This window comes from Oncorhynchus mykiss, chromosome 6 (genome assembly GCF_057628025.1).
Source record: "Oncorhynchus mykiss isolate SJ-2025 chromosome 6, ASM5762802v1, whole genome shotgun sequence".
NCBI lineage: Eukaryota > Metazoa > Chordata > Actinopteri > Salmoniformes > Salmonidae > Oncorhynchus > Oncorhynchus mykiss.
Genome location: NC_143027.1, coordinates 391,137 through 404,621, shown reverse-complemented (window position 1 = coordinate 404,621; position 13,485 = coordinate 391,137). Strand labels below are relative to the sequence as shown.

The 13,485-nt window shown below is 43.3% G+C and overlaps 1 protein-coding gene across 9 annotated transcripts in view; it reads right to left on the bottom strand.

The window, feature by feature from the left end:
* The window catches only part of LOC110525129 (electrogenic sodium bicarbonate cotransporter 1), a 375,195-nt gene that overhangs the window by 70,612 nt on the left and 291,098 nt on the right, over positions 1 to 13,485 (bottom strand). For all 9 annotated transcript variants that reach the window (XM_036979187.2, XM_090239263.1, XM_090239262.1 and 6 more), the window contains 3 exons: positions 6,514 to 6,590; positions 5,583 to 5,768; positions 5,245 to 5,358 (listed from right to left, as the gene is read on the bottom strand). In XM_036979187.2, coding sequence (XP_036835082.1) covers positions 5,245 to 5,358; positions 5,583 to 5,768; positions 6,514 to 6,590 — 377 coding nt within the window. The remainder of the gene's footprint in view (positions 1 to 5,244; positions 5,359 to 5,582; positions 5,769 to 6,513; positions 6,591 to 13,485) is intronic.

Here is a 13,485-nt window from a genome sequence, read left to right as displayed (position 1 = left end):
TACTACTCTGGACGGCTACGACTTAGAATACGTGGACAACTACAAATACTTAGGTGTCTGGTTAGACTGTAAACTCTCCTTCCAGACCCATATCAAACATCTCCAATCCAAAGTTAAATCTAGAATTGGCTTCCTATTTCGCAACAAAGCATCCTTCACTCATGCTGCCAAACATACCCTTGTAAAACTGACCATCCTACCAATCCTCGACTTTGGCGATGTCATTTACAAAATAGCCTCCAATACCCTACTCAACAAATTGGATGCAGTCTATCACAGTGCAATCCGTTTTGTCACCAAAGCCCCATATACTACCCACCATTGCGACCTGTACGCTCTCGTTGGCTGGCCCTCGCTTCATACTCGTCGCCAAACCCACTGGCTCCATGTCATCTACAAGACCCTGCTAGGTAAAGTCCCCCCTTATCTCAGCTCGCTGGTCACCATTGCATCTCCCATCTGTAGCACACGCTCCAGCAGGTATATCTCTCTAGTCACCCCCAAAACCAATTATTTCTTTGGCCGCCTCTCCTTCCAGTTCTCTGCTGCCAATGACTGGAACGAACTACAAAAATCTCTGAAACTGGAAACACTTATCTCCCTCACTAGCTTTAAGCACCAACTGTCAGAGCAGCTCACAGATTACTGCACCTGTACATAGCCCACCTATAATTTAGCCCAAACAACTACCTCTTTCCCTACTGTATTTAATTAATGAATTTATTTTGCTCCTTTGCACCCCCATTATTTGTATTTCTACTTTGCACATTCTCCCATTGCAAATCTACCATTCCAGTGTTTTACTTGCTATATTGTATCTACTTTGCCACCATGGCCTTTTTGCCTTTACCTCCCTTATCTCACCTCATTTGCTCACATCGTATATAGACTTGTTTTTACTGTATTATTGACTGTATGTTTGTTTTACTCCATGTGTAACTCTGTGTCTTTGTATGTGTCGAACTGCTTTGCTTTATCTTGGCCAGGTCGCAATTGTAAATGAGAACTTGTTCTCAACTTGCCTACCTGGTTAAATAAAGGTGAAATAAATAAATATATATATTTTTTAAAATGTCAATATGCCTTGTCCACTGCTGCTCTGGTTAATGTTTATAAGCTTATTTTACTGTAGAGCCTCTAGCCCTGCTCACTATACCTTATCCAACCTTTCAGTTCCACCACCCACACATGCGATGACATCACCTGGTTTCAATGATGTTTCTAGAGACAATATCTCTCTCATCATCACTCAATACCTAGGTTTACCTCCACTGTATTCACATCCTACCATACCTTTGTCTTTACATTACACCTTGAAGCTATTTTATCGCCCCCAGAAACCTCCTTTTATTCTCTGTTCCAGTCGTCCTAGACGACCAATTCTCATAGCTTTTTGCCGTACCCTTATCCTACTCCTCCTCTGTTCCTCTGGTGATGTAGAGGTGAATCCAGGCTCTGCAGTGCCTAGCTCTACTCCTATTCCCCAGCCGCTCTCTTTTGATGACTTCTGTAACCGTAATAGCCTTGGTTTCATGCATGTTAACAGTAGAAGCCTCCTCCCTAAATTTGTTATATTCACTGCTTTAGCACACTCTGCCAATCCGGATGTTCTAGCCGTGTCTGAATCCTGGCTTAGGAAGAGCACCAAAAATTCTGAAATGTTCATCCCTAACTACAACATTTTCAGACAAGATAGAACGGTCAAAGGGGGCAGTGTTGCAATATACTGCAAAGATAGCCTGCAGAGTTCTGTCCTACTATCCAGGTCTGTACCCAAACAATTTGAACTTCTTCTTTTAAAAATCCACCTCTTTAAAAAAAAGTCTCTCACCGTTGCTTCTGCTATAGACCACCCTCTGCCCCCAGCTGTGCTCTGGACACCATGCGTGAACTGATTGCCCACCCATCTATCTTCAGAGCTCGTGCTGCTAGGCGACCTGGAACATGCTTAACACCCCAGACATCCTAGAATCTAAGTTTGATGCCCTCAATCTCACACAAATTATCAATGAATCTACCATGTACCACCCCAAAGTCGTAAAACATGGGCACCCTCATAGATATCATCCTGACCAACTTGCCCTCTAAATACACCTCTGCTGTTTTCAACCAAGATCTCAGCGATCACTCTATCATTGCCTGCATCCATAATGGGTCAGCGGTCAAACGACCTCCACTCATCACTGTCAAACACTCCCTGAAACACTTCAGCGAGCAGTCCTTTCTAATCGACCTGGCCGGGGTATCCTGGAAGGATATTGATTTCATCCCGTCAGTAGAGGATGTCTGGTTATTTTTGTTGAATGCCTTCCTCACCATCTTAAATAAGCATGCCCCATTCAAGAAATTTAGAACCAGGTTCTCTCCAGACCTGACTGCCCTTAAACAACACAAAAACATCCTATGGCGTTCTGCATAAGAACACCTCCTCCCAGCTGCCCACTGCACTGAAGATAGGTAATACTGTCACTATCGATAAACCACGATAATCGAGAATTTCAATAAGCATTTCTCTACAGCTGGCCATGCCTTCTTCCTGGCTACCCCAACCCCGGCCAACAGCTCCTCACCCCCTGCAGCTACTTGCCCAAGCCTCCCCCATTTCTCCTTTACCCAAATCCAGAAATCAGGTTCTGAAAGAGCTGCAAAACCTGGACCCGTACAAATCAGCTGGGCTAGACAATCTGGACCCTCTCTTTCTAAAACTATCTGCCACAATTGTTGCAACCCATATTACCAGTCTGTTCAACCTCTTTTTCGTATAGTCCGAGATCCCTAAAGATTGGAACGCTGCCGCGGTCATCCTCCTCTTCAAAGGGGGGAGCCACTCTAGACACAAACTGTTATAGACCTATATCCATCCTGCCCTGCCTCTCTAAAGACTTCGAAAGCCTAGTTATAAACAGATCACTGACCATTTCGAATGCCAACGTACCTTCTCCGCTGTGCAATCCGGTTTCCGAGCTTGTCACGGGTGCACCTCAGCCACGCTCAAGGTAATAAATGATATCATAACCGTCATCGATAAAAGACAGTACTGTGCAGCCATCTTCATTGACCTGGCCAAGGCTTTTGACTCTGTCAATCACCACATTCGTATCGGTAGAGTCAGCAGCCTTTCTTTCTCAAATGATTGCCACGCCTGGTTCACCAAATACTTCTCAGAAAGAGTTTAGTGTGTCAAATCAGAGGGCCTGTTGTCCCGACCTCTGGCAGTCTCTATGGGGGTAACACAGGGTTCAATTCTAGGGTTGACTCTTTTCTCTGTATATATCAATGATGTCGTTCTTGCTGCGGGTGATTCCATGATCCACCTCTACGCAGACGACACCATTCTGTATACATCTGGCCCTTCTTTGGACACGGTTAACTTCTTGGCACACCCATCCCTTTAGCGGGATCATTTTTGTCAACCATTCTCCCAAATCAACCATTTTGTAGAGCGCCAAATTCAAATTAAATTACTAAAAATATTAAATTTTCATGAAATCACAAGTGCAATATAGCAAAACACAGCTTAGCTTGTTTTTAATCCACCTGGCATGTCAGTTTCAAAAAAGCTTTACAGCAAAAGCTATCCAAGCGTTTATGTTAGGAAATCTGTCTCAGCAGACAAAACATTCCAAACAGCTAGCAGCAAAGTAGATTGGTCACGAAAGTCAGAAAAGCAATAAAATGAATCACTTACCTTTGATGATCTTCGGATGTTCGCACTCACGAGACTCCCACTTACACAATAAATGTTCCTTTTGTTCCATAAAGATCATTTTTATATCCAAAATACCTCCATTTGGTTGACACGTTTTGTCCCGAAATCCCCAGGCTCGTGCAGGTCATGACGGGCAGAAGAAAATTCCAAATTGTATCCGTAAAGTTCGTAGAAACATGTCAAACGTTTTTTATAATCAATCCTCAGGTTGTTTTTACAATAAATAATCGATAATATTTCAACCGGACCGTAGCTTTTTCAATAGAAGAGAGAGAGAGAAAATGTCTGCTCCAAGCTGTTGCGCATGCAAAACTCTGCTGGCACCCAGCCATCCACTGACGCGAAGTGATCGTTCTCGCTCATTTTTAAGAATAAAAGCCTGAAACTATGTCTAAAGACTGTTCACACCATGTGGAAGCAATAGGGGAAGGAATCTGGTTGATATCCCTTTAAATGGAGGGAAGGCATGCAATGGAACAGGGAGATTCGTTTCTCTTAATTACTTCCTGGGTGGATTTTCCTCAGGTTTTCGCCTGCAATATCAGTTCTGTTTTACTCACAGACAATATTTTGACAGTTTTAGAAACTTTATAGTGTTTTCTATCCTAATCTGATAATTCTATGCACATTCTAGATTCTGGGCCTGAGAAATAGGCAGTTTCATTTGGGTACGTTTTTCATCCAAACATCAAAATACTTCCCCCTACACTCAACTGGTTAACCTACCTGGTTAAATTAATGGTGAAATAAAATAGAACGGTTGGAAGGTTAACATTCGCCCCCAGTTTGAGGTCCTGAGCGCTCTGGAGCAGGTTTTCGTCAAGGATCTCTCTGTACTTTGCTCCTTTCATCTTTCCCACGATCCTGACTAGTCTCCCAGTCCCTGCCACTGAAAATAATCCCCACAGCATGATGCTGCCACCAGCACGCTTCACTGTAGAGATGGTGCCAGTATTCCTCTAGACATAACGCTTGGCATTCAGGCCAAAGACTTCAATCTTGGTTTCATCAGACTAGAAAATATTGTTTCTCATGATCTGAGTCTGTAGGTGCCTTTTGGCAAACTCCAAGCGGGCTGTCATGTGCCTTTTACTAAGAAGTGGCTTCCGTCTGGTCACTCTACCATAAAGGCCTGATCGGTGGAGTGCTGCAGAGATGGCTGTCCTTCTGGAAGGTTCTCCCATCTCCACAGAGGAACTGGAGGTCTGTCAGAGTGACCATCGGGTTCTTGGTCACCTCCCTGACCAAGGTCCTTCTCCCCCAATTGCTCAGTTTCGCCAGGCGGCCAGCTCTAGGAAGAGTCTTGGTGGTTCCAAACTTCTCCATTTAGAATGATGGAGGCCACTGTGTTCTTGGGGACCTTCAATGCTTCAGAAATGTTTTGGTAACCTTCCCCAGATCTGTGCCTCGACACAATTCTGTTTCGTAGCTCTACGGACAATTCCTTTGACCTCATTGCTTGGTTTTTGCTCTGACATGCACTGTCAACTGTGGGACCTTAAATAGACAGGTGTGAAATCTGAAATTATCCGTACCTTGAACTCAGTTGGGACTATGAGCTTGGGAGTGTCCACTCCTACTAGCATGTCCACACCGCAAAAGATCAGGATGGCCAAGATAATGGCAAAGTCACTGATTAGTTTCCTCACCTACACAGAGAGAAACACACATGTAACCAAGCACAGATTAGGGTTACAAACATTACCTACACAGAGATATACATGTACAATGACAGTCACAATATCAGGGTTAGGTGTGTGCAGTAGGGGTAGGTGTGTACAGTAGAGTTAGGTGTGCACAATAGGGTTAGGTGTGAACAGTAGGGGAAGAGTAGGTGTGTACTGTAGGGTTAGGGTTAGGGTTAAGTACTGACCCATGTAGGGAAGAAAGGACTGGTCTTGAACTTCTTCAGCATCATGGAGGTAGTGTAGGTTCCCAGGAAAAGGATGAAGGAGATCAGAGTGATGTCAGGAACATATTTACATGCCTTCCCCACCAGCTCTCCTCCATACTTCACACAATCCTTCTTAGACAGGGACGACCACGTGGCATTCAGAGGCTGCGGACACAAAAAAGTACTCAGAGAATGCAGAGACAAAACAATATGACTTAGAGGCTGTAGAGTGAAAACAATGAGGGCTGTAGACACCAAACAATATGACGTAGAAGATGCAGAGATAAAACAATATAACTTAACAGTTTGTAGAGACAAAACAATGAGAGACTGTTGAGCTAAAACAATATGACTTAGAGGCTATAAAGACATAACTATGTGGCTTAGAGACTGTAGATATAAAACAATATGAGAGGCTGTACAGACAAAACAATCTGAGAGGCTGTAGAGACAAAACAATATGAGAAGCTGTACAGACAAAACAAAATGAGAGGCTGTAGAGACAAAACAATATGAGAGGCTGTAGAGACAAAACAATGTGAGAGGCTGTAGAGACAAAACAATATGAGAGGCTGTACAGACAAAACAATATGAGAGGCTGTAGAGACAAAACAATATGAGAGGCTGTAGAGACAAAAGAGTATGAGAGGCTGTAGAGACAAAACAATATGAGAGACTGTACAGACAAAACAATATGCCCCTTTAGACTTATTATTTGGGCCCCTTTTGTGTTTATGAGTTTGGGGTTAGGGGTTAGAGTTTGGGGTTAGGGGTTAGAGTTTGGGGTTAGGGGTTAGAGTTTGCAGTTTGGGTTGGGGTACTTACTAGATCAATGTTGTTGAAGTACCAGACAGCAGTGCTATCAGCATACTGAAGATGTAGGGTTAGGGGTATGGGTTCGTGGACTTACTAGATCAGTGTTGTTGAAGTACCAGACAGCAGTGCTATCAGCATCCAGAGGATCTCCAAACACCTCGGTACTGTTTTCTGGAGGACAACAAGAGAACAAATCAGTCTCAGAAATAATCTAGATGTTAAGAGATTAATTTTACTGCAAGAGTTAAAGTTTATGACCAAGAGAAGCAACCAACCTGGCATCCCACCATTACCCCTGCAGCAGCCAACCTGGCATCCCACCATGACCCCTTCAAAAGCCGCCAACCTGGCATCCCACCATTACCCCTGCAGCAGCCAACCTGGCATCCCACCATGACCCCTTCAAAAGCCGCCAACCTGGCATCCCACCATTACCCCTGCAGCAGCCAACCTGGCATCCCACCATGACCCCTTCAAAAGCAGCCAACCTGGCATCTCACCATCAAATCAAATGTATTTATATAGCCCTTCTAACATCAGCTGATATATCAAAGTGCTGTACATAAACCCAGCCTAAAACCCCAAACAGCAAGCAATGCAGGTATAGAAGCACCATGACCCCTTCAACAGAAACCAACCTGGCATCCCAGCATGACCCATTCAACAGCAACCAACCTGGCATTCCAGCATGACCCATTCAACAGCAACCAACCTGGCATCCCAGCTTGACCCATTCAACAGCAACCAACCTGGCATCCCACCATGACCCCTTCAACAGCAACCAACCTGGCATCCCAGCATGACCCATTCAACAGCAACATCTGTTGTTTCCCTCCAGAGATTTCTGGCCAGAATACAAATGTAATCATTCAGGATCAGACGAGCACCACAGATGATCCATTATATTGACCTGATAGTCAGCAGAGGGAGCACCCCCCTATCCACATCGTAGGAACATTAGTAGAGAAGGTGGAACGTTTTAAGTGACTTTTAACTTAACAAAATGTCAAGGGGTCTGAATACTTTCCGAATACACTGTACAACAGCCACAACGGTTTCCACGAAAATGTAGAAAAAGTGGCGTTTATGACTTTGAGGCTGTGGTAACTAGTGATGACAAGGCATAACTCCGATACAAAGTGTTTTTTATCAAAGTTGCCGGGATGTCACGTGTCCTACTTATACAGTGCCTTGCGAAAGGATTCGGCCCCCTTGAACTTTGCGACCTTTTGCCACATTTCAGGTTTCAAACATAAAGATATAAAACTGTATTTTTTTGTGAAGAATCAACAACAAGTGGGACACAATCATGAAGTGGAACGACATTTATTGGATATTTCAAACTTTTTTAACAAATCAAAAACTGAAAAATTGGGCGTGCAAAATTATTCAGCCCCCTTAAGTTAATACTTTGTAGCGCCACCTTTTGCTGCGATTACAGCTGTTTCCCATTCCTCCTTGCAAAACAGCTCGAGCTCAGTGAGGTTGGATGGAGAGCATTTGTGAACAGCAGTTTTCAGTTCTTTCCACAGATTCTCGATTGGATTCAGGTCTGGACTTTGACTTGGCCATTCTAACACCTGGATATGTTTATTTTTGAACCATTCCATTGTAGATTTTGCTTTATGTTTTGGATCATTGTCTTGTTGGAAGACAAATCTCCATCCCAGTCTCAGGTCTTTTGCAGACTCCATAAGGTTTTCTTCGAGAATGGTCCTGTATTTGGCTCCATCCATCTTCCCATCATTTTTAACCATCTTCCCCGTCCCTGCTGAAGAAAAGCAGGCCCAAACCATGATGCTGCCACCACCATGTTTGACAGTGGGGATGGTGTGTTCAGGGTGATGAGCTGTGTTGCTTTTACGCCAAACATAACGTTTTGCATTGTTGCCAAAAAGTTCAATTTTGGTTTCATCTGACCAGAGCACCTTCTTCCACATGTTTGGTGTGTCTCCCAGGTGGCTTGTGGCAAACTTTAAACAACACTTTTTATGGATATCTTTAAGAAATGGCTTTCTTCTTGCCACTCTTCCATAAAGGCCAGATTTGTGCAATATACGACTGATTGTTGTCCTATGGACATAGTCTTCCACCTCAGCTGTAGATCTCTGCAGTTCATCCAGAGTGATCATGGGCCTCTTGGCTGCATCTCTGATCAGTCTTCTCCTTGTATGAGCTGAAAGTTTAGAGGGACGGCCAGGTCTTGGTAGATTTGCAGTGGTCTGATACTCCTTCCATTTCAATATTATCGCTTGCACAGTGCTCCTCTTTTTGTATCCAAATCCGGCTTTAAACTTCTTCACAACAGTATCTCGGACCTGCCTGGTGTGTTCCTTGTTCTTCATGATGCTCTCTGCGCTTTTAACGGACCTCTGAGACTATCACAGTGCAGGTGCATTTATACGGAGACTTGATTACACACAGGTGGATTGTATTTATCATCATTAGTCATTTAGGTCAACATTGGATCATTCAGAGATCCTCACTGAACTTCTGGAGAGAGTTTGCTGCACTGAAAGTAAAGGGGCTGAATAATTTTGCACGCCCAATTTTTCAGTTTTTGATTTGTTAAAAAAGTTTGAAATATCCAATAAATGTCATTCCACTTCATGATTGTGTCCCACTTGTTGTTGATTCTTCACAAAAAAATACAGTTTTATATCTTTATGTTTGAAGCCTGAAATGTGGCAAAAGGTCGCAAAGTTCAAGGGGGCCGAATACTTTCGCAAGGCACTGTATCAGTACACTTGTAACAACCTAATCATTAGAAAACTTATTTTCAAACTAATAAGCCACAAGTAGCAAATAAGCCATTACATATTTTGTTAAACAAATTATACACCCGCTCACTGACCTCCATACAAAAACTCCTCGCTTGGTGAGTGAAAAAACAACACAAAAAGAAAAAACACCTGCTGGAGAAGACAGATTTTGGGCCCAGTTACACCTCTCGCTCTTCTTCTCTGCTAACGTCCACAACCTGGCACCTTTGAAACATTTTTATCTCTGTGGTCACATGAAGAACCAACACCGCTCCAACCTCAACAACACAGTGGTTATTTCCATCACCTTCTACAAAAGTATTGTTGAGACTATTCCACCTAATTCACTGTAGCATTCACTTTACGACTATTTCTCATGCTTTATCTCTGCAAGATAATGAGCAATAAATTACTGTTCTTCTCCTTTTCTTTCTTACTAGAGTATCATTTAGACTATTTCACTTGTTTCATTATAGACTACAGCATCACTTTGACTATTTCACTTGTTTCATTATAGACTACAGCATCACTTTGACTATTTCACTTGTTTCATTATAGACTACAGCATCACTTTGACTATTTAATGTGTCTCACTACACTATAATGTTGACTATTCACTTCGTGTCATTATAGACTACAGCATCACTTTGACTATTTAATGTGTTTCACTACAGTATAATGTTGACTATTCACTTGTTTCACAGCAGACTGCAGTATCATTTTGAATATTTCACCTTTTTCACTAGACTATAGTATGTGACCCGATTCAGGAAACTTGGCGAATGTCTCAAGCCACGACTTCACAGGAGAGCTGTTTGAACGTAAAACAACAAAATACGTTTTTTGGCAGAAATGCCTTCTTGAACATGTGAACTTCCATGTGCCTTAATAACAAATTTGTATGCCATTGTTAAATTACAAGCCTTGTTGGTTTAGCCACAGAAAAAGTTGGCAATCTTCACAGTAGCTAAGATTGGCTAAGATAATGAGTGGGCTGGACATGCCGAGAGAGAAGTTCGGATTGGTCTGCCATATTGAGGGCTTCTGTCTATTTGAGCTCGTCAATCTGGGTTGGTAATCCTGTCGAACACTGCTTTTCTTTTATATATTGTGTAGTGGAACTGCATAAGTGTTGCTCTCCATTTTCTGGAGGATCAAGTTTTGTAATCAGTGGAATTAGAGTATGATAGCTAAGGAGATGGAGAAAACACCTGTCTCCGGATTGCAAAACACCTGTTTCCGGATTACAAAACACCTGTCTCCAGATTACAAAACACCTGTTTCCGGATTACAAAACACCTGTTTCCGGATTACAAAACACCTGTCTCCAGATTACAAAACACCTGTCTCTGGGTTACAAAACACCTGTCTCTGGATTACAAAACACCTGTCTCCGGATTACAAAACACCTGTCTCCGGATTACATCTTCAGGACAACCATGGTATGGCATTCCTGACAGGTAGAAGCATCCATGATGCATGGTGATGAATGCAGGTAAGATAGTCTAGCGTTAGCTTGCTACATTTTCAGATATGTCACGTTTTCTCATTTTGACAGAAAGTGGTTTAATTTCAAACTAAAGTGTACTGTTAGCTAGCTAGCTAACGTTAGCTGACTGGCTCCCAAGATGACATTATTATTCTCTCCCAGAGCCATTTGCTTGTCTAGTTAGAGCCTAATGTTAGCTAGCTAATACTGAACATGGTTGGTTAGCTCCCAGCACTGTGGCATTGATTCCACTTTGTTCATTGTTGTTTAACTAGCTAATGTTAGCTGGCTGGCTTGTTAGCTAACATTACATGACGTGTGTGGTCTTAAACGTTGTTTACCTAGCTAGGTTCATTGTTTACCGAGCTAGCTGAGCTAACTAAACACCTCCCTCTACAACTGGATCCTGGACTTGGATCCTGATGGGCCGCCCACAGGTGGTGAGGGTAGGTAACAACACATCTGCCATTCTGATCCACAACACTGGAGCCCCCCAGGGGTGCATTCTTTGTCCCCTCCTGTACTCCCTGTTCACCGACGACTGCATGGCCAGGCACAACTCCAACACCAGAATAACAACTTATCCCTCAACGTAACCAAGACTAAGGAGATGATTGTGGACCACAGGAAAAGGAGGACCGAGCCTCCATTCTCATCGACGGGGCTGTAGTGGAGCAGGTTGAGAGCTTCAAGTTCCTTGGTGTCCACATCACCAACAAATTAGAATGGTCCAAACACACCCAGACTGTCGTGAAGAGGGCACGACAAAGCCTATTCCCCCTCAGGAAACTAAAAAGATTTGGCATGGGTCCTGAGATCCTCAAAATGTTCTACAGCTGCAACATCGAGAGCGTCCTGACTGGTTGCATCACTGTCTGGTATGGCAATTGCTTGGCCTCCGACCGCAAGGCACTACAGAGGGTAGTGAATACGGCCCGGTGCATCACTGGGGCTAAGCTGCCTGCCATCCAGGACCTCTACACCAGGCGGTGTCAGAGGAAGGCCCTACTAATTGTCAAAGACCCCAGTCACCCCAGTCATAGACTGTTCTCTCTACTACGGCATGGCAAGCGGTACCGGAGTGCCAAGTCTAGGACAAAAAGGCTTCTCAACAGTTTTTACCCCCAAGCCATTAGACTCCTGAACAGGTAATCAAATGGCTACCCAGACTATTTGCATTGTGTTCCCCCCCAACCCCTCTTTTCAGCTGCTGCTACTCTCTGTTTATCATATATGCATAGTCACTTTAGCTACACATTCATGTACATACTACCTCAACCAGTGCTCCTGCACATTGGCTAACTGGGCTATCTGCATTGTGTCCCGCCACCCACCAATTCAATTCAATTCAAGGGGCTTTATTGGCATGGGAAACACATGTTAACATAGCCAAAGCAAGTGAGGTAGATAATATTCAAAGTGAAATAAACAATAAAAAACCATCCGCCAACACCTCTTTAGGCTACTGCTACTCTCTGTCCATCATATATGCATAGTCACTGTATATAGCTTCGCTACTGTATATAACCTGTCTTTTTACTGTTGTTTTATTTTTTTACCTACCTATTGTTCACCTAATAACTTGTTTGTACTGTTGGTTAGAGCCTGTAAGTAAGCATTTCACTGTGAGGTCTACACCTGTTGTATTCGGCGCACGTGACAAATAAACTTTGATTTGATTTGTTTCAATACAGACTACAGTATCATTTTAACTATTTAATTTGTTTCACTAGAGCAGTTGTCCATTTGACCAGTTTGAATGCAGTATATTTGTGACTATTCCCCTCCAGATGGGATGTGTATAGTCTAAAGGTTATTCCTGCAGGGTGAACACCAGGACACAATCATTCTGCAAGCTAAGGCCCTTTCAGGAATGTAATGTGATCTTATGACTGTGGTCCTGACTCCTGATTCTCCTTCAGTAACCATAACTCATAACCCTATCCTCATCGTAAAGGGAGAAAACAACAGCTATCAGAGATATTCAGTAAGTGTATATATGATGTTGTCCTTTCTTCAGAGCATTGCATCTGTATGTGTTTATAGCAACAACCCTGAAAAGCAGCAGAATGCTGACATGTTTCAGCTTGCTTACGTGATAATCTAGCATGCATCAGTCTTCTGAAACACTGGCTGGTTCATTTACTTCCCACTGGTCTGCATTTCCCCTCCTCCTTCTGGTATGATGCCCCATACGGCTTAGCTCAGCCATGCATAGGAGCTTAACTATGACAGACACACAAACTTTGAACAAGGGAGAGCTCGGATTGTTGTTTTGAAAGTTTTGAAAGTCTCTGAAAAAGTGTTCTGTTGAAAAAGTTTGGTTACTGGCTACCTTTTGAATTTGGATCCTGCAATGCTGTTAGCCTCAGTTGCTGGGACCCCTACTATCTGTCCAAGGATCATGCCAACCAAAGGTCTGAAGAGCTGCTGGGCGTAGCAGCTAGCCTAACTGCAACTACAGTAGCTATCAAGCTAGCCAGGTTTCCTTGACAGCTTGAACAGAGCTCGTGACGCAGTTAGCCATTGTGGCTGAGACCATGGATTGTACCAGGCTTGTGGCTGTCTAAATCCCTGCTGTTTGTTTTAATCTGCCCTGGGACCTACCCTGTCTGGAACTGCGTGGAGTACCAGCGTTAGCCTACATTGCTACCATGGCATCCAAAGCCAGAGGTGTGAGTAATGGAGAGGACAGTGTTTCTTTATCACAGGTGAAGGATATTTTAAACAAACAAAAAGGGTTCTACAAACAGTTGTTACAACAGGATATAACTTTAACAGCTTTGTCCAAATACTGATGGACTCAACAAAATAA